This window comes from Hippocampus guttulatus, chromosome 7, assembly GCF_054856545.1.
Source record: "Hippocampus guttulatus isolate MCC_2025c chromosome 7, RoL_Hgut_1.0, whole genome shotgun sequence".
NCBI classification, from domain to species: domain Eukaryota; kingdom Metazoa; phylum Chordata; class Actinopteri; order Syngnathiformes; family Syngnathidae; genus Hippocampus; species Hippocampus guttulatus.
This window is the reverse complement of record NC_141267.1, coordinates 21,475,339-21,502,096: the sequence shown is the minus strand read 5'-3', so window position 1 is coordinate 21,502,096 and position 26,758 is coordinate 21,475,339. Positions and strand designations below refer to the sequence as shown.

The 26,758-nt window shown below is 47.4% G+C and overlaps 1 protein-coding gene across 4 annotated transcripts; it reads left to right on the top strand.

The window, feature by feature from the left end:
- The first annotated feature begins 2,570 nt into the window (after positions 1-2,570).
- On the top strand, positions 2,571-26,247 carry lmo4b (LIM domain only 4b). 4 transcript variants are annotated; one of them, XM_086115409.1, is made up of 8 exons: positions 2,572-2,712; positions 12,553-12,745; positions 13,486-13,660; positions 13,961-14,342; positions 16,692-16,944; positions 23,899-23,995; positions 24,529-24,684; positions 25,654-26,247. In XM_086115409.1, the coding sequence occupies exons 5-8, from the start codon at positions 16,697-16,699 to the stop codon at positions 25,660-25,662; spliced, it is 510 nt and encodes a 169-aa protein (XP_085971535.1). In that variant the 5' UTR covers positions 2,572-2,712; positions 12,553-12,745; positions 13,486-13,660; positions 13,961-14,342; positions 16,692-16,696; the 3' UTR covers positions 25,663-26,247. The 4 variants fall into 4 exon arrangements, with proteins under 4 accessions (XP_085971537.1, XP_085971535.1, XP_085971536.1 ...); XM_086115411.1 differs by lacking the exons at positions 13,486-13,660; positions 13,961-14,342 and having other exon boundaries at positions 2,571-2,712; XM_086115410.1 differs by lacking the exons at positions 2,572-2,712; positions 12,553-12,745; positions 13,486-13,660; positions 13,961-14,342 and adding an exon at positions 14,712-14,735.
- The last annotated feature ends 511 nt before the right edge of the window (positions 26,248-26,758 follow it).

Sequence of the window (26,758 nt, the reverse complement as noted above, 5' to 3'; positions counted from 1 at the left end):
TTTCATGCTAAGTGACTTCAAGGCTGTGAATTTCCCCCTAAAACAATCCCTGGGGCACGTGTGTTTGAATGACTTTGGAAAAATGAACCATCATTTCATGTAAACCAAAACCAAAATGTCAGATTTTTCAGACATGGCTTCTTGAGATTCTTTTACACATGCTGACCAAATTTCACGTCGACCGTGAAACTGGCTGAATTTTTTTTTTTTTTTTAATCCATCGGACAAGTTTGTCTTTGAAAGACCACCGGAAACTGCTAAAATAATGTCCACTTGAAACCAAAATGTCACACGTTTTGTGTCTTTTCAGGTATGGCGTCTTCAGACTTTTTTGGGGGGGGTCTACTCATGAGAGACATACCTAAAATCTAGTTCAAGTTTGTGTTTGAAGTGTCCTGGGAAATGGTCAATATCACTCTGAAACAGCCATTTGGAAATCATGTTAGAATTGTGTCTTCAGACATGGCTTTTTGAGACTTTTTGTGGGTCTTCTCATCGTAAACATGTCTACCAAATTTCATGTTGATAGGTAAAGGTGGTTTCAAAATGAGCATGTGCCCACTACAAACCAAACTTACGGCCTCTATCCCGCAATGACTTCTTGCGACTTTGTTGCGGGTTAACTCATGACAGACATGGCCACCAAATTTCATGTTGCTGGCGTCCAGGACTGAATTTCCAAGTCAGGGCACAACTGAAAAAAATAACTTCTGCATCAAGTTTGTCTTTGACGGACCCCTGGCAATGTCCAACCTGACCTTGACATGGCCGCCTCAACCCAAAATGGTTGACTTTCTTTGTCTTTTCAGGCCTGACCTCGTGACTTGCCGACTCCTGCCCTTACTGTAAGTGCGCTTCCAAGTGGCCTGTTTGTGTTTCCCCCTCTGGTGGGGACCACCACGCCCCCACCCTCCTGACAACGGGCAACAAAGGGCCCTTTGAGTGGTCGTGGCAAAGTCGGCAGCGAGGGTCTTTGATGGCTAATCTGCATGCGTTTGTGCAGGGAAACTGGAGCCAGCTTCAAGGAAACAGGTGGAACTCATTACGATATCCCCACTCTGGATTTCCTCTTACGTTCTTTTTTGGGGCTTTTTATCACGATTTGGTTTTCCCTCCCTACCAGAAATTCCCTGGCAAGTCCTCCATGTGAACACACAGAAACATGGCAAGTTTTGCTTTGTGCTCACAGTTTCAGGAAGAAAGTTTTAAATACAGGTTTTGGTTTTGATTTTACAGAGTGAAAAGTCAACTTTGGAACCCATGTTGCATTCGAGAAATTTCAAAAACATCCCCCTCTCCTCGACGTCATCAAAATATTTCTACCTCCTCCCGCCTTGCTTCTCTCGCATTATGTGCTGTGAAAATGAGTCCCACCACGCGGGGCCGTATTTACTCCCGTAATCACTGTGCCAAGTGACTTTTGGGGGTGCGGGGGGTGTGCATTATAAATCGCATTCGTTTTTGTAATGTGAACGAGTACGTAAGAAGACCGTGTTTAAGAAAAAAAATCTAATTGGGTGTCAGCCCTGCAGTGTGAATTTGTCTCCTAACATTATGATCTCCCCCCCCCCCCCCCCCCCCCCCGACTCGAAGAAATCCGACATACTAAATATCTCTTTTCTCAATGCGGCTTTTCTGTTGACAAATATTGTGGCTATTTTTGCCAGAGGAGACCTTGATTCTCTATAAAATGCTACTATATTCTCAACATACGATTCGTAAAAAGTACAGCTGTATTTTTTCAAGATTTTACGTCTTTTTGCCTCTAAACTACAGGAAACAGATTTTTTCCGATTACATCTAGAAATGGAAAATTTCCTTACAAAAACTGAATTCATTCTCATCTTTAATATATATACGGTACATATAATATAAATTTCAAGCATTGCCACGCCTCCCTTCAGGTTTTTAATGTGTTCTGTGGCGACGGAGCCAATCCTCGGAGATAAATCGGAAAAATAAACCGCTCAATACCAAATACATGATGACCATAAGCAGATTTTTAATAGATTTTTGGGAGAGAGGCTGATCTTTGATTTGGCTGCTTGCTCTATCGCCCAGAGGGATTTGGATGCTTTCGCTTGATCAATTTTCGAGATCTCATTCGATATTGAGGACGTACCTAATGTGGCCATTGCTTGTATTTTGAGGGAAGTTGCTTTGATATTCTGATGGAAAATAGGACTTTATTGTTGTAATATTGTGCCACTTTATTTCCCCAAAATAAATATGATTTAATTCATAAAAGGCGGAATATTAGGATCATGGCGTCTGATTTGTATTTTTTTATTGTTAATATTAAGAGAAAACTGTTTTCCCCCTCAGAAAAATAATAGTAACATTATAAGAATAAAGTCATCTTAGGGCTTTATTTAAAAAATAAACTATTCTCAAAATATTACATTTTAGTTGGGGAAAAAAAAGAGATTCTCATTTGTTTTCAAAAAATATTTTTTTAAAAACGTAAACGTTTCTTGAGAAAAAGGATCATGACTTTTATTTAACCCGCCAAAAGTGTATTTGAATGGAATTTTTTGTCTCTTTTAAAAAAGTTATAAAACAAGAATGACATGTTATTTTTCGACAAATAACTGAATTTCTCCTCCTCAGATGATCCATTTTACAAAGGAAGAAAATCAGTGCCACGATGACTTCTTCATCAGATGGCCAGAAAAAGCAAAAGAGGAGGAGGAGGAAATATGCGTCGGCAAGGTAACGTCCCGCAACGAAAAGCAAAGCAAAACACGGAGCCGGCTTTGGATTGTTTAATTCAGTAACGTCGGGGGAAACACTAGCCGTGCACCTCAAAGGCCAAGGCGTGTTTGCAATGCATTAGCGCCGCAAAGTGTGCAATGTAGCGGGCGGGCGGGCGCGTCCCACCTGGCCTGCCCGCCGTGGATGACTTGCAGATGTGCCTGCCTAAAGTCATAAGCGGGCGGGCGAGAACGCTTTTGTTAGCGCGCCGTCCGTTGTTTTGCTTTCGGCCCGGCTAATCTGCGGCTGAAACGGACACTTTGGAATGTCTCTGGGGGTTTTTTTTTCCAGTTCGTCCTGGACTAGCGTCGCACGGCATCAGAAATGATCTGAAAGAAATTGTTTGTGACTACAATTGGGTCACGTTTCTTTCAAAGAGAAAGTTGTAGTTTCAGACTGGGGTCGGTAGAATCAAATAAGGATTAAGTGATTAAGCTATTGCGCAATTAAAGACTTTTTTATTTTCAGAATATTTCTTTTTTAATTAAAAAAAATATAAATGAATAATTTCTTGGGGGTGTGGCTTGATTAAACTTGTATTTACAGCATGACATTTATAACAATAATATTTATTTTAGGGGGGGCAATTAAATAATAAAATTAATGTTTGGTTTTTTAAAAGTAAAAAAAAAAAAACACCATATTTTTCCAGACATAAATGTTGTTTCAAGCATAAATTTGACAAAATAAAATTTTTTTGAGTGTTTAAAAAAAACAAATTTGTCTTTTATTTTTTAAATAAAACATTTTAAATTAGAATGGATTATTTTTTCTTATTAAAATTTTACGTCAGATTTTTTGCAAAAGTGGAAAAAGTTGAGATCCTAAAAGAGTGTCATTATTTCTTGGAAAGAGCTTAAAATTCTGAGGATAATATCAATGTTTTAGAAGAGCAAAGTTGAATTTGGACAAGAAAACATGAGAATAGAAGCCTTTCTATATAAGATTTAATTTTCAATATTCAAAGAATAGTCCTTTTTTTTTTTTTTTTTTTGGTCCAGTGGGAAGCTCCGTGCGGCTTTGCGGCGTTCCCAGGATTCTCAGACAGATTTTGGCTCGCTGGCAGAAGCGCAGGGACGTCCAAATTGGCCTGTTGTCATCGAGCCCCACTATGATCTTCTGTGATCCCCCATTTTCGTCCGTCAGCGGGCCGTGATCAAAACCGTGAGCGCGTCCCTCACTTCCTGTCAGCCAGGAAGCGGACAACAAAGGTCTGCCTCTTTCGCCGCCGAACGCCCCCGCATTTTGATCACATTAGCCACCGTCTCGCGTTTCCTTATTAATGAAAGAAAGTCTTGTTTTGGTCGTCGTGCGGCTCAAATGAGTCGCTACTCTCTTGTCTGCAAACAGGAAGAAGACACACACTCAATAGATGAGCAAGATTTATCGCATTAATATTTCCCACGCTCCACAAACGCATCACCCCAAAACGGAACGATGCGTTTTGGTCGTTTGGAATTTATCAACAAAATCATCTTTTAAATGTAACGGGGTTACATTATCATTTGTCAGACCCCGACGATGGTGGTGATGGGTATTTATTTTTTATTTTTACATATATTTTTTCATCCCCCATCGCGGGTCCGCAGCCTAACGTCAACAGAGAACGTGGAGGCCATCTGTGTTTTCTCGGCCTGCCTGCGCGCCACAGTTTTCAGGGGGATCACGCTCGAGCGACGGCCTGGAGGTGCAAAGGAAATGAAAGGAGGGCTTGTCTTTACTTTGGCTCCATGGTTGTTTTTGAGGTCGGGAGGAACGAGAGGGTGTACAAAAATCAAGGTGCCGCCAACGGCGCGTTGACTCGGGCCGCTAATTGCGTCGTCAAAAGCGCATCCCTGCGGTATTTGCCGTTTGTTTTCCAACCGTCACCCCCGATGTCTCCGTCACCAAATCAACGTCAATTTACAATTTTGCCGAGTCACTTTTCCAGGGTTTACGTGTAACGCTTTTCCAATGTTTTTGTCAGCTGTCCAGAATGTGTGTGTGTGTTTTTTTTTTGCTCACGTTAAAAGACAAAGTAGCGTATCAGACGATAGCATACCATTCAAACTATCTGGTGGACGCAATATCCGTGTCCTCGCAAATACAGTTTCGGATATCAACTAAACATAACGTAGGACTTTTCGTAAACATGAAAGACAAGTTTCGAGTATCCGATGGCCGTTGTCGTGAACATCAAAGGCGACTTCCAGTAGCCAACGGGCGTAATGTACCGGGGCCTGAACGCTGAACCGCATTTGCAATGTCATCGATGAAACCTGATTTGCTCATGGCAAATGTTGATTTGACTGTTCCTTGAGAGCGCAGCAGAAACTTAAAAGCAGGCAGAGACGGCAAAGCTGTCATGAAAGACCGCTGCCGCTAGGGGGCGCCCAATTTGGCTGAGTTTTCCATCTCATGAAATTGCTACTGAAAATTTGATTCGGCTAGCTTCTGGGTTTTTGTAGATGTCGTTGACAAGTTGGAGTCGTCTTTGAACCAAACGTGCATGTTTTTGACCAAAAAATGTCAAACGTGAACTCGAACTAACCTACGTGCTGTTTTGTGGGGAGTTTTCACTTAGTGTTGACTGCAAAGTCACTGGACTCTTTTTGAGGTTTTCGATTCATGCGCAGTCTTGATGGGGGCTCCTCAGTAGACCCCCCCCCCCCCACTACCCCTCTTCCACACACGGCGCCTCCCTGCTCGCCCATTGTGGAGCTTTGTAATTGGCTGTGTGTTCATGACAAAAGAGGCTCATGGAGAGACTCTGATGAGAAAGTGCCTCAATCCAGCCCCTTTGTTTCTGGATGGCCTTAATTAGAATGGCTGTAAAGAGCCCCACAGCCAAACAGAGAGCCTATTGCGCTTTTGCTCGCCTCCTTTGTTGTACTCACGTCCTCTTCCTTTTCTCATTGGTACTTATTTTATTTTTTTTGAGAATCAAAGAAAATCTTACAGTGAATATTGAGATGGCGCCGACTATAACCACCTCAAAGAAGGCCTCCTGAGAGCATACTGAGGACGGAAAACGGATCTGTCCGGTTCCGGACTCGAGATTGATGTCCGAGAAAATGTGCACGTTGGGTTCGGCCGAAACTCAAAAGTAATCTTTGATTTTTACGCAAACGAATAATATAATCATAAAATGCAAACAGGTGCAGTGCAAGATGGATCGATCCAAATATCGATACCGTCGATACCAAGTATAAATATCGTATCAATGCTCGCGCTCCGAGTTCGATACCAAAATAGTCGGTATGCCACACCACAAGTAACAACGCGCCACATTTTTAAAAAATCCTACAAATTACATTCTAGGTAAAAAACAACAACAACAAAATAATATGAGAGTTAAAACGTATACAGTATGTGTTTAGTTGTTGAGGAATACGCTGAACACAAACCAGTCTGTGTTGTCCATGAAAAGAGCGACGTCAGCTAATCGTCCACGTAGTAAGACGACACCGCTTAGCTTTGCGAGCGTCGCCGTGTCGTGCAGAAGCTCGCAGGCCAATCAGCCAATCAGATGTCATCGTCAAAGTAGAGGTGGCGAAACGCTCTTAATGAGGTTCTGTCGAAAGCAGCGCAGACTAATCACTTGACACCAATGGCCCCTAAGAGTAGTAATCTACCTGCCGACTTTTTACACGCAAGTCAATCAGCAGCCAACATGGCGGCGGTGGGGCGGCGCCGTATGAGGGTGATGGGGGTAATCAGGCGGAGGGGTGTGTGTGTGTGTGTGTGTGAGGGTGAGGGTGGGGGGGGGTCTTCTCGGTGGGAAGTTCCAGCAAACAGAGCGCACCCACTTTTTTCCAACTCCATTTGTCTTGTTAATGCTTCCCTCTGATTACCTGATTGCACTGGATGACTGTGGAGAAATGTGATTGCGTCAAATTATACACGGCAAACTTTTGATTGGGGATCTGGTGTGCGAGCCGCCATCGACGCCAATGATCGCCTTTGTCAAATTTGGTCCCAAATCAGCAAAGTGTCATATCCTGTAATTGTAATCACGACTTAATTTTTAACCCCCCCCCCCCCCCCCCCACCTCCCGTTTTATTTTATTTTATTTTTTTTATGTTCTCCTTCAGCTGGACGGAACTGGATATGGTCTCACGCTAACTTTTTGTTCAGCCTGTTGTACTTGTTTAATAGCGCCCAACTATGCAGAAACACCTTTGCTAGCTTGATCAGACTCTAAATGTTCCACGGTTTTACAAAAATGTACTTGCTGTCGTTGGTGGGGTTTTTTTTTGTTTGTTTGTTTGTTTATGAAATACAATATCAATATTTAGTGTTCCAGACCAGATCAAAGACTTAGTTGAGCCTCTGCTATGTCTTGGACAGGCTGGTCATTTGCGCGAAATATTTCCTCCCTTGGCTGAAATGAGACATTCAAGGTGAATCAGCCTTGATGTGTTCTTTTTATTTTTTTTCCTCGCGCCGAGGTTCAACGATTGTAGCGGAGCAAAAAAGAAAAAAAAAAAGGCTGGCATTTGCAAATCCATACTCCGGCGCGGTCCTCATTAATTAACTAACTATTGATTAGTGACCTTGCCACTTGCACTTATTTCCATTTGGTACATTGGCGTACAGTGGGCCGTCGCTCTTATCTCCCCAAACGCTCGCTTTCATTAAAACCGCCATTAAGTTGCGGTCATGGATTACGGATTTCTGCCCACGGCCGACTCGGGACGGTTTGTTTGAGCAACGCGGTGGAAACGTTGGATGACTACGCCGCACAAACCAAACGTGATGCCTTCTTGTTTGCGTACGTGAATTAAACCCCAACGTGACAAAGATACCGAAAGAAATTAACAATTTTATCAGCTCATGAAAGAAATAGTTTGACAAAAGCATTCGATTGCATACGAAACTTAGATACGCGCGTCGCATATCGCGATAATATTTTTGGAATGCATTGTTCTGTCAGGGGCGGCCGATATGAAAAGTGAAGTCACCGTGCTGTCGAACTAACTGTACGTCGTCACTCACAGAATGACTTTTGTCCAATTGAATTGCTTTGTCTTCATAATCGTTTCAACAGACCACAAAGTCCCAAGATTTTGTACCGATTCCACAGGTTTTTTTTTTTTGTTTTGTTTGTAGTCCTAGTTTGGCGAAATGATCATGAGCCAAGCGGCCACATCAGATATGGCCGCCCCCCCATTCTTATCTTTCCCTCCCACCTAACTGTTAATCACAAATCGAACACAGCTGCTCTTTCATTTGTGATCGGATGAGCGTGTGTGTGTTTGTAAACTGTCAGTGGAATTTCCGCCCACACGCAGAACAACCTTCTTCCTTCCGACGCAGAAGTTGCTTGACTGTACAACTAGTTGGATGTTTGTTTGGGCGTATTTGGGCTCACTGTAACCGTTCGTTGTCTCCATTAAAATACGATAAATGGGCATACTGCAGATGTTATCCTGCCAAAGAGAAATACTGTAAATCCTACTCGCTTCCCCACGTTACAGAAAATCACAAATGGGCAAATTTGGCTGTAAATAACAGCGGATGGGCTCCCAAAACAAAATACGCAAATAGCCAAAGCACGAATGTGCTGCACGTATCCAGTCAAAATGTCACGGTGAAATAGTCATCATTTTATGTAAATGTTACAAGGAATAAGTCCGAATTTTTAAGAGACAAAATCAGTATGGGGGGGGGCATTTTCTTGAACATTTAAAATGACAGGAATAGATTAGAGTCATATATGCAAAAAAACACTTCATAGCAGGAATACCTGGAGCTTGGGTTGTTTATTAATGTGAGACTTAGAAGGGCCTCCCCTTCAACATGGAAGAAACCAAAAGAACGCTCGTGGGGGGGGGGGGGGGAGACTAACACAGATGTCCAAATAATGTGTCAAGCATTCATTTTGACAAGATTAGCCTTCCCCCACCGCTTTCCCACACGTCTCGATAAATTGATTTTCTCAGCCCGAAAGACAAATTAAATTGAAATACAACACAAAGAACAAGAATGTCCGCGTGCACCCCACTTCCTTCCTCTTTCCTTCCTTCCTTCCTTTTTTTTATGGGGTCAATTTCCCATCTAAAGTGATCCCAAGTGTTCCAAGTTATATTAAGATGTGTGGCAATGATAAAGAGTTAAAAGCAGTGGTCGCCATAGTGACGCCAGGCTGATTGCATTCTAATCCCACAGCAATCAAGTCTCAATGATAAGGAAGGCTGACATTTTCTCTCCCTCTCTCTTTTGGATCTTATTCCTCCGTCGAACCTGCCCCGGAGTTTGAATGATTTATTTATTTGCGGTCGAGCGTGACGGAAAAACCGAAGACGTTAGCTTTCGTTCTTGCTAACCGGGTCATACAATCTTGCCGTATGCTAACCAGGTCATACAAAGTTTCTGCGCGCTAACCAAAGCGTACCTTTCTTCACGCATGCTTCCTTGTCACACGCGCGATGGATTTTGTTTCTGCTGACGTCATACAAGGTTTCTTCGCGCTAACCACACCACGCGTTTCTGTATGCTAACCACGTCGTATGAAGTTTCCTCATGCTAACCAAAGCGGACCTTTCTTTACGGCAATCGTTGCCACGTGCTTCCTTGTCACGCGCGCGATGGATTTTGTTTCTGCTGACGACGTCGTATAAAGTTTCTTCGCGCGAACCACACCGCACGTTTCTGCATGCTAACTATGTCGTATGAACGCTTCCTCGTGCTAAAGACGAGGGCCGTCGTCCCTGTTGAATTTTTTTTTTTTTTTTAATCAATTATGCTGTTTTGGGGGGGGGGGGGTTTCTCACTGAACTGCAAAGTTTGAGTTTGGCTCAAACTCTTGAGCAGCTTGGGGCCCGTTGTAAATATATTTTTTTAAAAAGTCATTTAGTAAAGTGAACTAGGAGACAAATGAAATATGCACTCAATTACGGCAATGCTTGTAAGGAGCTAATAAAGCCAACGTCCTGACAAGACATCGCAAAGCCTTAATGGATGCCAACTCATTTACCTTGACTGATGGCTTTCCCGCGCTGCTCACGCAGGGGCGGAATAATTATGAAATTCATCACCAGGCTTCGGGACTCGTTAAGGATTCACAACGTTTCATTAAGGGCGCGTCGTTAGCGGCTGTTTGTGTGTTTGTTACGCAGACGCGTAACGGGGAGTCGAGAATAGCGTGCGGAATTAATTATCCGCCGATTAAAGCGCTTAAAGGGGGGTCGCCCGTTGGACTGGCGGCTTTCCGTTCGTTACGGGGGGACGTGCCGTGCACTTTTTTAGCGCGCGGATAGCGGCTTTGGAATGTGCTACGAGGTCGCCTCGAGTCTTTCCGTCTTATACGTTGAGCATCAAAGCAGTGTCGGGATAGCGCGTTTGGTATAATAATACATTTTATTTATAAGCGCCTTTCAAGACACCCAAGGACACTTTACAATAACAAAAAACACAAAACAATACGGGTTGAGCAGCGGCAGCCAAAACGCGCCAGCGTTCACTCAACCCGGAAGTCAGAAAGAGATGGCGGGACGGTGTTGGTATGTGGCCCAAGAAAGTGTCTCACCGAAATCAGTGCTTCCTAAAAGCCGACAACTTCCCCAGCAGCATTGGACTTTTGGTCTTTGTCCCGAAAACCAACACCTGGACCAGTCTTGTTACTTGCCTGAAGCCGAAACAGTTCTCTTTGTGCCTCAAAGCAAGGCTTCAAGCACTCTTCTATTTGATTTTATATTAATAATAATAATTCATTCATTCATCTTCCGTACCGCTTGATCCTCACGAGGGTCGCGGGGGGCTGGAGCCTATCCCAGCTGTCTCCTGGGCAGTAGGCGGGGGACACCCTGAATCGGTTGCCAGCCAATCGCAGGGCACACAGAGACGAACAACCATCCGCGCTCACACTCACACCTAGGGACAATTTAGAGTGTTCAAACAGCCTGCCACGCATGTTTTTGGAATGTGGGAGGAAACCGGAGCACCCGGGGAAAACCCACGCAGGCCCGGGGAGAACATGCAAACTCCACACAGGGAGGCCGGAGCTGGAATCGAACCCGGTACCTCTGCACTGTGAAGCCGACGTGCTAACCACTGGACTACCGGGCCGCCCTAATAATAATAATAATAATAACATTCTGTTTGAGAAGATTGATGGCTGGTTGGGCGACCCGGTACTAAGGTTCAATTCCAGCTCCGGCCTCCTCGTGTGGAGTTTGCATGTTCTCGCCGGGCCTGCGTGGGTTTTCTCTGGGTACTCCGGTTTCCTCCCACATTCCAAAAACATGCATGGCAGGCTGATTGAACACTCTAAATTGTCCCTAGGTGCGAGTGTGGGCGCGGATGGTTGTTCGTACTGTATGTGTGTGCACTGCGATTGGCTGGCGACCGGTTCAGGGTGTCCCCTGCCTTCTCCCCAAAGACAGCAAGGATAGGCTCCAGCACCCTTGTGAGGATAAAGCGGATCAGAAAATGATAGAATGAATGACGTCTGTTTCAGACGTTGCTTTTAAGGAAAGAAGACGACAAGTTTATTAGCCTTTGGTTCTGCTCCGGTTCGGGTGTTGGTTCAAGGTAAAATGACTTGGGTCAGGCGTTTGTCCGAGCCTGGTTCAAGCGGTAATTTTAGACGATGACTGGTTAATTCTGGCCTGGTTTTAGGGACGAAGACGAGTTCATGCGTTGTTTTTACTTGATTGGGGGAAAAGAAAGTTCAAAAGTGAATCCCGCCTGTAGGAAAACTTGTCCCAGGACTTTGAATTTGCCAAGTGGGTTTTCCATGACAAAACATGTTCATTATGAGATGCCCGCGGCCTCATTGGAAAGACATCAGATGTATAAAGACAATCTTTTCCTCCCACTTTAATTGTTTTATTATTCGCGGAGCTCCGAGGAGACGCCGCTGCGCCGAGCTGATTTCCCCTTTGGCAAGCGGGCGACGCGAGCCCACTTTGCTCCGGAGCCGTCTTGACAATCTCATCAGCCGAAACAAAAACACGGCGGAAAGATGGTGCAGAATATCTTTTCCAGTGTGCGCTGATTAATTGATTTCAATGATTAAAACAGAGGGAAATTACGAGAGGAGTCTGAAAAGAGGAGGAGGGCTCGCAGGGAGGGAGGAAAAAAAAAAAAGAAGCTTTGTTTGTTCCCGGCTTCCTTTAATGAGCTTCTCATAACACAGAGCAGAGAGGAATTACTCTGAGTGGTCTTCATCCTTGTTTTTTTGTGTGTTTTTTAAATGAATAATTACGGCACGTCGCTGTGAGAGCGTGAGGAAGAGGTGTGTGAAGGCGTTGGGGGGTCAGGGAGATCTGTGTTTGCAGGAAGGGGGCGGAGTGGGAGGGGGGAGAATCATACGGCAAGAATCAATCAAGTCACTTTTTTTGGCGGAGGTCCCTTTTCATTTGTGTTCTCACATGATGTGGGCCCGCCTCAGGGAAGAACATCGGTTTGAAGTTCAATTCGAGTCGGGGCAGATTGTCGGGGAAAAAGGTCACCTGGTTTTCAAATGTTTAATTCAGAGAAGACGACTGATTCAACCATTGAGTGCTGCGTGCATTTGATGCTAAGCTAAAGCGCATGCAGAGGGAAGAGTGGATTTCTTGAATTCTTCCAAGTTTTCTGGATGTCTTGAAGGAAACAAGAGCCTTCGGCATTCATCGGGGCAATCACGAATAAATCTCACTTCGTTGATGTCAGCATTGAAAACGAACGAGGGAGGAGAACGCTAAAATTGTTGTTTGCACAGCCCCCCGATTGAAGCCGGAACAGAACACAACTCTGGTGTGAAGCTAACCATCGGCATGAATTATTTTTATTTTTCCTTTTTTTTTTTCCTCTCTTCCTCCCCCTGGCAGGACAAGCGTCTTCATTACGAAACGCTGCGGTTTCCTTTTCACTTGGGGTGAGATCAGCCCTGTGGGGAGCATCCAAACATCTGAGGTCGGCCCCGCCATACTGTTTGCGGATGCCTTCTAATCTGTTTCATCGTGCGGCTGCTTGGGGAAAACAAACTGCCATGGGACACAAAGATCTCAGCAAAGAAAGGAGGTGATCAATTTTCTGACGGTGGGAATGCTGTCCCACCACATACACACACACACACACACACACACACACTTCCCCACATTTGTTTTTTTCCCCAAAAGCTAAATTGCCTTCTTTGTTAAAACCAGCGCCTGTACCAGGCTACAACTAAAAACTAAATCACTTATCTTCCTCCCTCCAACGTATGCATCACTTGGCATTAACATCCTAAAAAAAAACTCTAAACAGTTTTCTTCTTCCCAAAAATGTTTTTCTCCCACTGGAACTACTTTTCTCGATTACATTCAACTTGATGATAGAAAACTTTTGAGGAAAAAAAACAAAAAACAACCACAGACAGAACCGGCGCCTCTTCTGTGTTGTTATATGGAGCGCCTGCTTTTCCACGAGCGGCCTTCAACCATGCGGCAAGTGTCAAACTCCAGTCCTGGATTCAAATGATCAGGATGGTTATCAGGCTCCTGTGGAGCTTGCTGATGAGTTGATCACTCGAATAGAGGAAGGAAACGTCTAATACATGAAGGACAGTGGCCCTCCAGGACCGGAGTTTTACCCCCTGCCTTGCCTAAACCAACTCTGCGACCACTTTTGTTCTTTAAAACCAACAACGCCTAAACAGTTGTTCTTGTCTTTAACCAACCCCAGAACCAGTGTTCTTCTTCCCTACAAGCACCCCCTGAACCAATCTTCTCCTTTAAATGAACAATTAAATAGGTTTTTGCCTTATTTTTCTCTAAAAACAGCCCTCTTAGCTTGAAGCCAACTTCCCAGGGGTCTTCGATGAGGTCACAAATGACAGCCGAGCGCCTCGCTGCAATTACCCTCTGTGCCAGACGATGGCGCCACTTCACGTAAATAATCAGAACACACGTCGATGCGTGCCAGGACTCGGCACGCTACGCCCTCCTGGAATGTCAGGTAATTAAAGTCAGGCGCGAGGTTACGTCTACTTTCTTCACGTTTCCATTGAGAATGTAAATAATGACAATGTAATCCCGCACGGAAGATAATAAAAGACGAGAATTTAACAAGGGCATTTGTCAAATATACATGGAAAATATCAACAATAGTGATACAGTTTAGTTTAGTATTTGCGAGGTTTTTGTGCTCTTCGCCCCCCCCCACGCCCTCCAATACCCGTTGTCACTCGTTCTGATTGGCTGGCTGTTGCTAATCCCCACCCTCCATTTCCCCTTTCTTGGCCCCGATTGGCTGCAGCGTTGTGCCGTCACGCAAGCAAGAAGTCATTTCTACAGGCGCTCGTTTCCTAGTCAGAGACACGAAGAACGTGAAGCGCAGGAGCTCCCATCTGGACAGAAACGACAGCGGCATCCTCCGCGCTTCCCAACCCGTCAAAGGCACGCTCCACTCGGCGTGAGGACCTTACGGAGGTCACGCAGACCTTCGATCTTCTTTTCGCCATGGACTCCCCGTGTTCTCGCCGCAACCGAACGCCGAAGCAGTAAAACGCTGGAAATACCATAACTCTGAAACTATTTTTTTGGGGGGTGGGAGGGTCTAAAAAAGAAACCCAACTTCTCGGACTTTTTTGGACATTTTCTCCTGCTTGTTCACTTCACTTGAAGGCGTTTGAAACTCGGTGAGTTTCTTTTGTTTTTGTTGAATTAGTGGATGTTTTAACGCGGTTGACAGCCTTTTAGGAGGTTTTGCTCGCGTGTATGTGTGAGTGGGGGGGGGGGGGGGGGGTGAACTTGACTTTTTGTATTTGAACGTATGCTAGCTGACGTTTGTTAGCATGCCGTTTTTCACTTCTTCTGATGCTTTTACGCCATCTTATCTCTTGCCGTCTTCAAATTACCCGACCATGTAATTTACCTGAGTGAAGTTAAAAAGCTCCTTTCCACTCCACTGTCCTCTCCTCCTCCCCCTCCCGTGTGAAACTTGACGATGGCTGCGCGTTGTTTACCCGGGGGAGTCACTTTCAGGTCGCCTCCTTCATCCTCCTCTTCCTCAGATGCAATCAGCTCGAAAGGTAGGCCGCCTGCTTTTGTCCCTAAAAGCCATCGCTAATGGCTTGCTGAATGGACTCCCCCACCGCCGCCACCGACCTCCTGCTCTCCGCTCCCCCCCCCCCCCCCAATCCTCTTGCCCAGAACCCAATTAGCCTACCTGCCTATAGCAAAAAGATTTGGCTGCCTCGCCACCATCGGAGGGGGATTACACTTTTAAACGACATTTAATGGCTGCTTGACGCAAGAACGCTTGGCAGAAACGGATTGAAGACGTCATCTTTGGAAGCGGAATGATGAAGGATGTGAAGTTCGAGAAGGTCAGAAGTGACAAACGCCTACCTTGAATAAACGCCACACTTTATCCCCAAAAAAACAACAGCCCCCCCCCCCCCCCAAAAAAAAACGTTCCAAGGAAGGATGGCAAACCCAGGCGCGTACCATTGTGGAACAATACAGCAAGGAAGTGGTTTTTAAATTGTCGTTTTGAAGACCTCCCTCAAATAGGCGCCTTTCAGTTTCCTCGCAGCAAACAAAGTAAAAAGTTTCATCTTGACAAGTAGGAGGGCGAAAGAATCAAAAGTATGGCAAAGTTGCCCGTGCGCAGCGACAGCGAGCGTCCCGTAGGCGCCGATGTTGCGCACACTCGTGCTTATGGTCCGCGGATAACGGAAACGGCAGCACCTGCCCGACATGTTCATCGTTGATCATCTGCTTGGCGGCGATGGCATCTTTCGTGCCGAGTAGCGCTCCGACGGTCGCTCCAGTGTTGTGCATATCCACGTTTATGCTCAGACCGGACGCAACAAATAAGTGAGGGGCGCTTCTATTATGCCACGTCCAATCAGTTTCATTTACGTCTCCAAATGTTGTCCATTTTTACTTGTCGTCTTTTGCCAATCGTGTTCAGCCTTTTTTACGTTCCAGGGAGCGCCGCCGCCTCTTATTTGTCCCGTCCATTCTGTTGGGAGTTCTTCATGTTTTGCCTCATTTCTTCAAAATATTCCTTTTTTTCCGTTGGCATGCAAGCGCTCTGAGGTGTCTTAGTTGACGTTTCAGAGTGTTACCCCGTTTTATCATCGCTTGCTTTGCGTCATTTCAACCAAATATTCGACCAAAAGTCCCATTTTGTTTGTCTACCGGACACGTGGTCAGTGCACAGGGTTGCGTGCATGCATGTTCATGTTCCTTGGGAGTCGCCGCAGACAGGTGGTCGCTCCACAACGTTGTGCGTCAATGTTATCTTCCACAGAATGAAGAGATGGATTCCTTCGACAACAGATTGCTTTGAACTTTTTTTGCGCACTTCATTTCTCCTAAAGAATGCCCTCTTTCGGCTCGCGTTTGAATTTCACTAGCCCCCACAATGTCGTGTGCCTCCTCGTTCCCGCGGTGCAATGTCACTCACCCCCCCCCCCCCCCCAATATTTTTTTGCTGCACAATGTTTGTGTCTGTCTGTTTTGATGAGCGATGCCCTGCGTAGTCAAACTCGCCTCCTGGCGCTTTTTGCTTTCATTGCGACAAAATATTTTCAATAGTCTTCAGTTTTTCTTGTGTTGGGCTCCTGACGTGCGGTCGCTCCACACCGTTGCGTGCGTCCGCGTTGATGATCCGTGCAGCTAGGCCACATATTTATTCCTCCCCGTTGACCTCGATTTTGGCCATTCTGCTTTATTTTCTGCTTTCCCCGCTGGGAGACTGACATGTGGTCACTCCGCAATGTTGTGTATGTCCATGTTTATGTTCCGGTGAACTACTTTATGTAACTTGCCAGTCGCCGCGTTTTTCGCAAATATGCATCGAGGCCACCTTGAGTGACAAGTTAGTGTTCCGCTAAACGTTGCCATGTTATTGCTGCACAGTGTTCTGTCCGTCTATCTTTATATTCTGAGGCGTCCTTCTCTCAAACCAAGTATCAACGGGCACTACCGGATGTCAATTCTGTTTTGTTTTGTCCCCCCCCCCCACTCCCGTCTAGGAACCATGGTGAACCCCGGAGGAAACGGCCAGCAGCCGCCGCCGCCGCCGTCCATGTCCGCCGGCTCGCTGCCGTGGAAACGTTGCGCCGGCTGCGGCGGGAAAATCGCCGACCGCTTCCTCCTGTACGCCATGGACGGCTACTGGCACAGTCGCTGCCTCAAGTGCTCGTGCTGCCAGGCGCAACTGGGCGAGATCGGCACATCGTGCTACACCAAGAGCGGCATGATCCTCTGCCGGAACGACTACATCAGGTGCAAATGACGCGCGGAAGCTCTGCGATGTTTTGGCGATGTTGCGAATCGAAACGGCGGGCCCCCTTCTCGCACCGAGTGAACACTCACTCAGACGACGTACGTGAAGCTGAGAGCGTCTTCGGCAACGTGGCAGAGATTTACTCGACTCTGTGTGGTCGCCGCACGTCGTTGCGCGCGCGTCGCTGCGATTGTTTTGGATTTCGAACGAAAACAGCAGCACTTGTGGAGCTTTTCAATTGGAGCAGCGAGCGCCTTGAAGCGACGTTTTGTTGTTCCATTTAACTCATTCAGTACCAGCCAATTCTAGACCAAGTCTGAAAAGACGTTTAAAAACGTCTTTGGGAGTGAATGAGTTAAGTCTGACATCTGGTGGCTCAGCAGTTCTACGTGCTGCCGTGCCGAGGTTTTTTGTTGCTAACCAAAACAGCAGCGTGAACCGCAATACAAGTTGTATTAAGTGGTCCCCCCCCCCCCCCCCCACGCAAATTATCGGCATGCCCGCGAAATGGAAAAAAATATGTTTGGCTCCATCTTTTGACAAGTTGACAAAAGCGTCCGTCAAATCGCACCTCCCCCGGCCGTCTTTAATTTGCGTTTAAACGTTGCGTTTTTCTCGCGCCCTGGTCCCGAAAGTTAACTTTCTTCCTTCCGAGCTAAAATAAGAGTCAAATAAATCATGGTGATATGATATTTGAAAGTGAGCGCGGCGACAAAACCTTTTGTCTTGATACTCATCTGCTTCCGCGCAGACAAGACGTATTACAAGCGATAATGTTTATATGATTTGAATGCTTTTGGGTTTGCGGCAGCACAACAAATTTGTCTTCTGGGGGGGGGGGGGGGGGGTACCGCGTACGCCTTCACATTTCATTTGATTTTGCCGCCTGCATAGATTAAGCATGTTAAGGAATCGAATGCTGAACCTGCCCCGGCCTTGTCGCGAACCAAAACCCAGTAAGCATGACGTGTTGATAAACGGCATCTGAAATGATGCGACGTTCATTTTGGAATCGAGCCCAAACACATTGTTGCTTTGTGATTGGTCCCCACCGCCAGTGGGCTGCGGTGCAAATCGGCGGGCTCGGGACAGGGCTTCACGGGGGCTTTTGTGAACTCACAATAACTACGACAATTCAGCTTACGGGGGGGGCGCCGCGTGTTTCAACGCTCGCGTTCTGTTGTGAACCGACACGGCAGCACCAAGTGGTGCGTTCGGATTTGGCGTGTGGAATTCCCGCGCAGGCTCAAAAGACAATCTTACGCGACGTAAGCAAGAGTTAGCCAACGTGCGGCCGCGCCACGGCCTTGCGAGTTTCTGCCTCGGTTTTATTTCTAATCGAAAACGATCACTGAAGCATCCGAAATGGAAAGAGTTGTTGAGTCTTGACGCCTATTGTTTCCCGTGCAGCGTGAAATGACGGACTTTTGTCCCACGGTTGGCATTTGAGCGGTCCCTCAGTTGCTGCCACGTATGTTTGAAGCCCCAGACGTGCCGCATTCAAATGAGACTGCCTCAAGTTCGAAACGGAAACTCTTACAGGACAGCTCGAGTTCTCGTTCACTTCTCTTGAGCCCGGTCTAGTATTGGTGTCGTGGTATCGTAGCATTTTTGCCCTTTTGGCACGGATAGCGCGCATCTCTCTTTGTATCATCCAGTTGTGGCGAAGCAACTTGAGCGCCGTTGCCGAGTGCAGTTTTCTAACGACGGGGTGCATCCAAATCTGTGACGGGAAGATTACTCTACTCGGCTTTGGTGAGCCCGATTTTGAATTTGTCCAAGGAGTACTTTGCAGCCACGACGGAGCCCCCCCCACCCCCACCGCGTGGTGTCTGGGGCCCGCCCACCTTACGAGAGTCGCGTCGACGACTCGAGGGCGTGAAGAGGGAGTCAATGGGGGACACGCTTGATTGCAAACGGGACGGCCACGGCATCAAAGCAAGCGGGGGGGGGGGCTTTTCCGCGCACCGTTCGTCCCCCCTTGTAGCCGAGCGCCGACAAAGCTTAAACGCACGTGATGGAAGCGGCGGATCTCTGCGGAGATAAAGCGGGCATCTGACAGTGAGTCTACACAATTAAATGCTTTAATTATAGCCGCAACCCCCCCCCCCCCCTCCATTTCCTTTTAGTCCTGATGGGTTTTATCTAATGAGATCTGCTCCCTGGCTCGTCTCCGCTCGCGCGCTGACGTGTCCGAAATGAATGAGAGGCGCGCGGGCAAACAAAACATTTAATTAAGCAAATTGGCTTTTGAGAAGGAGCAGCAGAGAAAGGCAGATAGCGACCGCCGATTATTGCCACGGCCATTTGATGCTTGGATTTTGGTTTTGGTTTTGTTTGTTTTGTTTTCTCCTCCAATCTCCCCCACACCCCCATAAAAGGACACGTCTTGTTGCTTTTCTGCTCCTGGCCCGGCTTTTCCACTTGACACGCCGTAACGCAGCGGCAGAACAAGGGGCTCCCGTTTCAACCCGGGAGGAGACTTGAAGGCTCGCTGCGGTCAAGTGGAGGCGATGGCGCGAGAGGAGCAAAGGATCAAAGCTTCCCGATTAAAGTCTCGCTTCTTCAGGATCCGTCGTTCAGGATTTCATGAACACAAATGCCGCAATCTATTTCTGCATCCGTTTTCAAATCTCATTTCACCAGCAAACAATTTGTATTTGTAGCAGCAATCTTGGAGTATTTCTGGAGGGGTTTTTTTTTTTTTTTCGGTGTTGTTCAGTTGAGCATATGTCCAATAAAAGAAGATTCGATACGTCGGGCGCGAGACCAATCAAGGGCTGTCCAATTTCAAAGGGGGACCCCACCCCGTTGGTGCAATTCAGCAGGATGACGATTTGATTCGGTGCCGCGCGGTTCACTTTCGAAAAGTTTCTTGTGGAAAGTCGACACTCGTTTGATTTCACGGGATAAATGAAGCAAGCGTTGACGTTTCCTTCAAAGAGGTTCAGCAAAGACTAGAAAAGTGCATTGGTAGCATTTGTCGTGTTTACTGACAACGTAATAGCCGAAAAGAGCTTCCCAAAACGCAAAGTGTTGGAGGAACTTCAATTTAGAGAAACGGCAATCCCTCGGCGACACCAAACCAACGTCGAACTTTTGAGCCGTTCAAGCGATATCAAGCCCGGCGCATTCGCACATTTAAAATTAAATCACATTTTTCCCATTCAAATAGATTTTCGATGCACTCTCATGGAATCGTTCACGATCAAAGGATTGAGATATCGATCCGTTTTCGGTATCGAGGGATCGCTAGTTCCGTGTCGCCGACGCTAAGTTAGCATCGAGGTAGCAATATTTCAGGATCAAATGATTGATAGTTCGGCATCAGTGGATTCGATACTTTAAAAAACGGATCTTGAAATTTCCGTATGGTAGACTCGTCAATCTTCTCTCGCGGCCGATTTGTGAGGCGAAGTCGCCTTGCTGGCCGCCAACGGTTGCAAAAGCTTTGCCGTTCAAGTGCTCCGAGATTGGAAGTGTGTCGAAATCCGCTTTGAAGCCCGTCAACGGCCATCACAGTCACATTTTGGGGGATGCTGACATCTCCGAGGGATTTAATTTGCCCCCCCCCACCCCCACCCCTCACCGCTTAATTGAACGAGCCGAGGTAATTAAATGGCACTTTTCCAATGGCACGCGTGAGGTAAATGGAAAAGTTGCTTATTTAATATCACTCGCAAGTCCCGCTCGAGCGCCATGACAGCGGCGGCACGCCGCGAACTATTAGAGCCCGGCGAGCGCGGGATCTCGGGAATTAATTAAATGGCCGCGCAATTTAGCGGGAGCGTTTATCTTGATTTGTCATCACGGAATTAATTCCGGGGGCCTTGCTCTCGCTCTGGCGGGTGGGTGGGGGGGCCCGATCTGTTACTCGGGTTTACCAGCGTGTCATTCGCCCGTCCGCCGACGCTACCGTCCCGCCGAAACACGTGCGCAACCCACACCCGACCCCCTCACAACAACCCCCCCCACCCCCCGCGCCGCCACTCTAATGCACCTTCTGCCATTATGCAAAGCCGTGCTTCGGTTTCAATATGGCCTCATGCTTTTAAGGTGCTTTGGCCGTTGATGCACACAAGCCTTTTTAATGGACTCCGTGTGTGTGTCTGTGTGTGTGCGTGTGTGTGTCAGCGCGAGTGTAAAATTTCCCCCCAGTCAAAGGCAGCAGTGAATGAGCCCGGCGTTTACCTGACAGCCGCGCTGTTGACAAGGCTGCTCTCGCCGTGTTTTCTTCTTCTTTTTTTTTTTAATTTAAGCCCGACATCAGTCAAGCTCATGTTTTCGTGAGGGAGGCGGCGGGGGGGCGCAAACGGTTGCGTCGGCGCGATTAAAGGGTCCCTCGACGTTAATTACGGCGTACCGGCGTTGGCGTGTCATCCGGGCGCCGGAGTTCAATGCCACTCGAGCCCATTAGAGCCCGACTTCAAAAATGGATGAGCGCTTAATTGTGCACGCAAGACTCTTGGGCTGGATTTACACGGAACTTGGTCATGGCCGCTTACCGTTCGGGCCGCAACGCTTTTGGGGGGTGGGGGGGGGGGGTCAGGATGTGCCATTAAGAGAGGAAAGATGGGGAGAACAGCGCGGGGGGGGGCAGAAATGCTGTTCATCCAAATCGCATCCAAGTTAGGCCTTGGTCCTGTGTCTGCGTCAAAGGCAAAACTGTGCCAGCAAAAAGAAAAATCGGCGTTGAAGCAAAAGTGCGAAACGAAAAACCTGCTCTGAAGGCAAAACTTGGACCAAGTCATTTGCTTTGGAGTCCAAAATGAGTCGAGGAAAAAAAACACGCCACGGTATACACAAAACTGTCTACATAAACACACTCTTAATTTAAAGAAAAAAAATCCACATTAAAGCCAAAACTGAGGGGGGGGGGGGGCAAAACAATCTGCATTCAAGCAAAAGTTGCAAAAACAAGCCTTCAAGCCAAAACGCTGAGAAAACGACTCCGCATCAAAGTTCAAACTGTGGAGGTCAAATCTGCACCCAAACCAGAACTGAGGTGAAAAGCAGCCATATTAAAGCACAAATGATGGGGGGGGTTCGCTTTGATAAAGCCTCAACTCCGGGAGGGGGGAGGGGGGGTGGCGGCATTCTGCAACTGCCTCAAAGCCAAAACAACTTTCGCAGTCAAGCCAAACGTGCGAGTTAAAACTGCAGAACTCAGTGACGAAAACGTGCACATTAAAGCCAACGTCAAAACCGAAAAGGGCCTCAGAGTGCCCGAGGGCCCCCTTTTGAGGATCGCATGACCGAACTCGAGTCCCGAGGCCTCGCCGACGTCATTTTCATCCGACGGCGAGTGGCGGTTTTTGACTCGACTTCCCCTTGAACGGCTCCGCTTGTCCAAACTCTCTTCGTGTCTTAAGCGACGACGGCTTCCGGTGTTTTTTTTTTATTTGAACGCGAATGGCACAAGGGGACCGAGTTGTTGTGGTGGAGCTGCCAGGCCCGACACGTTTGCGTCACGTTGGTCCCGGTGAAAGCGCCGAGTTGGCGCCGTCGTCCCCATCAGCCTCCAGTTAATTAGTTTGTGGAATTGAGTTTTGATGGAGCCTTTCCAAATCACTCCGAGACGAAATTTGCTGCTGTCTTATTGAAAGCAGCAGCCGTCCCAGCTTTCGTCCCCCCCGCCCCCCCCCCCCCTCTTTGGACGGGTTGTGCAACCTCGATTTCACTCTCATTACTTTCACGTAAAAAGCCCTTCGAGATGTCCGAATTGGGGAGAATTTTATTTATTTTTTTGTGGTGTTTGGCCAAACAACTTGATCTGATCCTCTCCGTCCTCCCTTTCTCCCACCTCGGCCCCTTTTCTCTTTTTTTTTTTTCCCCCCCCCCGCCCTTCCCGTCGAAGCATGTCAGATGCCACGCTCTTATTTGATTGCTTAGGAAAAGTGGCGTGATAGAGCAAACACCCGCTGAGATATGATGACAAATGGCTCCAGATCCCAGTAAATTACTTTCTGCTCAAATCGAAATTTCATTCAGTTTGTTGCTCGCTGAGATGAAGTAATCTAAATTGTGGACTCAGAAGGACGATAGAAAGGAAGCCGCAGCAAGCATTTCATTATCGAGAGGTGGGGGGGGTGGTGGTTGGGGGGGGGGGCGGAAGAGATGAGTAGAAGCAAATCTAAAGTGTTGACACCGTGATTGAAAAGGTTAACCCGCGAACATGATATATCAAGCCCACTGGCTACAGCTTTCTAATGGAAACACAGCGGTGACGGAGCGCTCGAGGTGCTCCGAATGTCTGCAACCGCCTGGACGGGCTGCAGACGCTCCCGCCGCAACTCGTTATTAGCTCGTGGGAACGACACATTTAGCGGCCGTGCCGCGATGATGAAAAATGGCGGCTTTTTATGGCGACGGAGCGACTTTAGCATTCGTAGTGCCTGCCTACCGCCTAGATGGGCCGTGGACGCGCCTGTTGCGATGCGTTGTCAGCGCGCAGGAACATTTGGTGTATGTGTCGCGATGATGAGAAATGGAAGCGCAGTAGTGACGGAGCATCTTTGAGCATCTCCTTGGCCACCGCCGCCTCGATGGGCTGCAGATGCTCATGTTCCAATCCTGTATCGGCTCATAGGAAGAACACATTTCCTTTGCGCGTGTTACCGTGATGCTGCCGATCGGTCCGATGTCGCTGCCTCGTTGGGTTGTGGATGCTCTGTCTGATTTGTACTTGATTTAAAAACGACAGTGACTGTCATTTGCCAGTCCATATCCTGGGAGCTGCCTAGATGGGCTTCGGAGGATTCTGTTGTGCTACATATTTGCTTGCAGAAACATCTGCTTTTTTTTTTTTCTTTTGTAAGACCGTTGTTTTGGTTTTTCGTTATTAATAGAACCCCTTTGACAGTCCCGATGCCTGCATCCCGACGTCACTGCCCGACCGGCGGCTCCCAGTCGAATTAACCCCCCCCCACCTCTTCTCTCTTCTTTGCCATCAGATTATTCGGCAACAGCGGCGCTTGCAGTGCATGCGGTCAGTCCATCCCCGCCAGCGAGCTGGTCATGCGGGCGCAGGGCAACGTCTACCATCTCAAGGTAAACTCTTCCCCAAGATGGCCGCCATCTTCACACGCTGACGTCAGCGAGTGGGCGTTTCCCACCAACAAGTGGCGAGCGGCATCTGCAAAAATTATTATGATGAGATGAAATTATTTTTTTCGACTTTTCACTGTTTGGTTCGTTGAATAATGACATCGAAAAAATAAATAGCAAAACAACTTTACATATCCATTTAACAAGCGTGGATTTATTTTTAGCTGGAAATTAAGACAGAGTTTTTGTCAGCCGGACCATTAACGGGCCTTGTAACAAAAAGCTCGGATGTGTCTGTGCCGATGATGTCCTCTATTAATAGTCCAGCGAGTTTGGGTCGCAGTGGAAGTCAAAACCGGTGCGTGAAGGTGACCCGTTTAGTCGGAAACCCCTCATGAGCCTCATTAGCGCGGCTCCCCAATTGAAGGTCGTCAGTCGCAGGTGGCCATGTTCCATGTTCTTTGTTTTTTTTAATTTTATCTTCCAAGATGTCAAGACTTCTTTGAAGCCCACTTTTTTTGTTTTGGTCTCTCCAGTGTTTCACGTGCTCCACCTGCCGGAACCGCCTGGTCCCAGGTGACCGCTTCCACTACGTCAACGGCAGCCTGTTCTGCGAGCACGACCGACCCACGGCGCTCATCAACGGCCATTTGAGCTCGCTGCAGACCAACCCGCTATTGCCGGACCAGAAGGTGAGACCCTCGCAACCGCATCGCGCGATCGTCGCGTCAAATCTTTGTTTTGCCGCGGCGTTCGCAACTCATCCGTCACACGGTCGGAACTTGAAATTTTGTACCGCGGTGGACAAATGACGTGTTATTGGGCGTCTTTCCCCGTTTTTCTCTGCTCACTTAGCCTAAGATCCATAGTCGGGGGGGGGGGGGGTTGCGAGGTGATCTGTCCTCTGCCATTTGAAGGCAAAACAGAAGCCTAATCAGACGCGAAAGACGCGCTGGTTTCTCATTACGCCCGCAGCAGATGTAATCACGTTGGCCAGGAAGAGAAATTGCGGCGTGGTCTCACCTTGAGTGCTTCCAAGCGGCGGCGGCGGTTGCGCGCCTCTAAATCCTCGCCGACGCGCCGGCCCTTTCCGTTGAAAGCGCACCGCAGCTTAATTGTGGACGTCTGTTTAAGTCGCGGTAAAAACAGCGGGGCCTCGTTGCTTATTGATGCGCTCCACATCCATGGTGGTGACACGTGCTGCATTATTGATGCTAAAGTGCACCGTGGCGGTGGATATTGGCCACGTTGCTTTAATTCCAGCGCACATATGCAATTATTAAATCAACAAAGACACCACAATTCCAGTACCTCCGACGCCCTACTGGTCAGAGGGAGACATGCACTTTGGAGACTCGTGGGAAATAAAGACATGAAGGCAAACTTGATAGCGAATGCCACTTGTGGATGGAAGCTAGCGGCGCGCAGCTTGTTTTGGCGTCACGGCCCGCCGCCGGGCCGCCCTAACGCAAACACTTTTTGTCAAATGGTGTACTGTGATGTTCATGCAAATGCAAATGTGGACTAAAATTAGCGGTTTGGGTCTGTTGAGCGAGTTGGCTAATGCTAATTGTGTTTCTACAATAGCAGTGTGGCTTGCTTTCAAATCACGTAGGAACAAAAAAAAAAATTCACTGACTCCTCTCTTCTCCTTTATTCAGGTGTGCTAAACGAACACCACGTGGGAAAGCAGGGATGTGTGCCTTCATTTTAGCCCCCCCTTCCCCACCCCCTCACTCATGCTCACCACAGACATTTTGTGGACCCCCCCGCCCCACCCCTCCCCAAACTCTCCTCAAACCTGGACCAGATACTTGCACTTAACAAGGCGGGACACCGACACAAAAAAGACTCTCCAGGAAGAGATTGTGACTTTTTTTTTTTTCCTAAAATCTGACGGTGTCATGTTTTCTATTGAAGCAACATGTATCATTTTGATGTTGTGGCGGGATTGTGATATATATCTATTTTTTTTCTCTCTCTTGGCTGGTGTGTCAAAAAAAAAAAAGACCACACACTTGGTGTATTTGTATGTACGGTATGCATGTTAATGTTGTCGTCTCACCACTTTCGTCCCTTTCACACCTGGAAAAAAAAAAACGTAACTCATGCTCCCTCATCAGTTATTCAATGGTGTAGCGTTTCCCCGACATTTTAATGCCCCGACAAAAAGAGATGAATTTATTTGTGATATTTTCCAAGACATTTTTTGCTTCACTATGGTGTATTTAATTAATAAAAAAAATATATATGGACGGTTGACTGTATTTTGAGATGGCTTTGTTTTTCCCAGCGCGGACGACAACAGTGTCGCCGAGTTTCTCCATCCTGCGTGAAATTGGGTGGACATGACACGACAGCACGCAGGAAAAAGTCTCAAGGCGGCCATTTTGCGGCAGCAGTTTTGGGGGCAAATTCCACGCCTCGTGTTTCACGAACTTCGACTAGAGCCCCAATCGGAACCAGGTACACTGGTACATACAAGACTTTTAGCCTAGGTCGGAAGCTTTTAAAGTTTTATTTTTTGTTGTTTTTTTAAGTATAGACCAGCATGGTTTTGTTGTGGCGTCACCAGCAGCTAACAGGGCAAGAGCTTTGCTTCTCTTGCTGGTGGTTGTCGTTAGCAACCGGGAGCCAAAGCTCAACACAAGAGCCAAGATGTATACTCCCGAACCTTGAGTGATGGCGCAACCCGTTCTACCAAGTGAGCCACAGTCACCTAGCAAGACCGACACGCTGTTGGTACCCTGCTGCTAGCCGGTGACA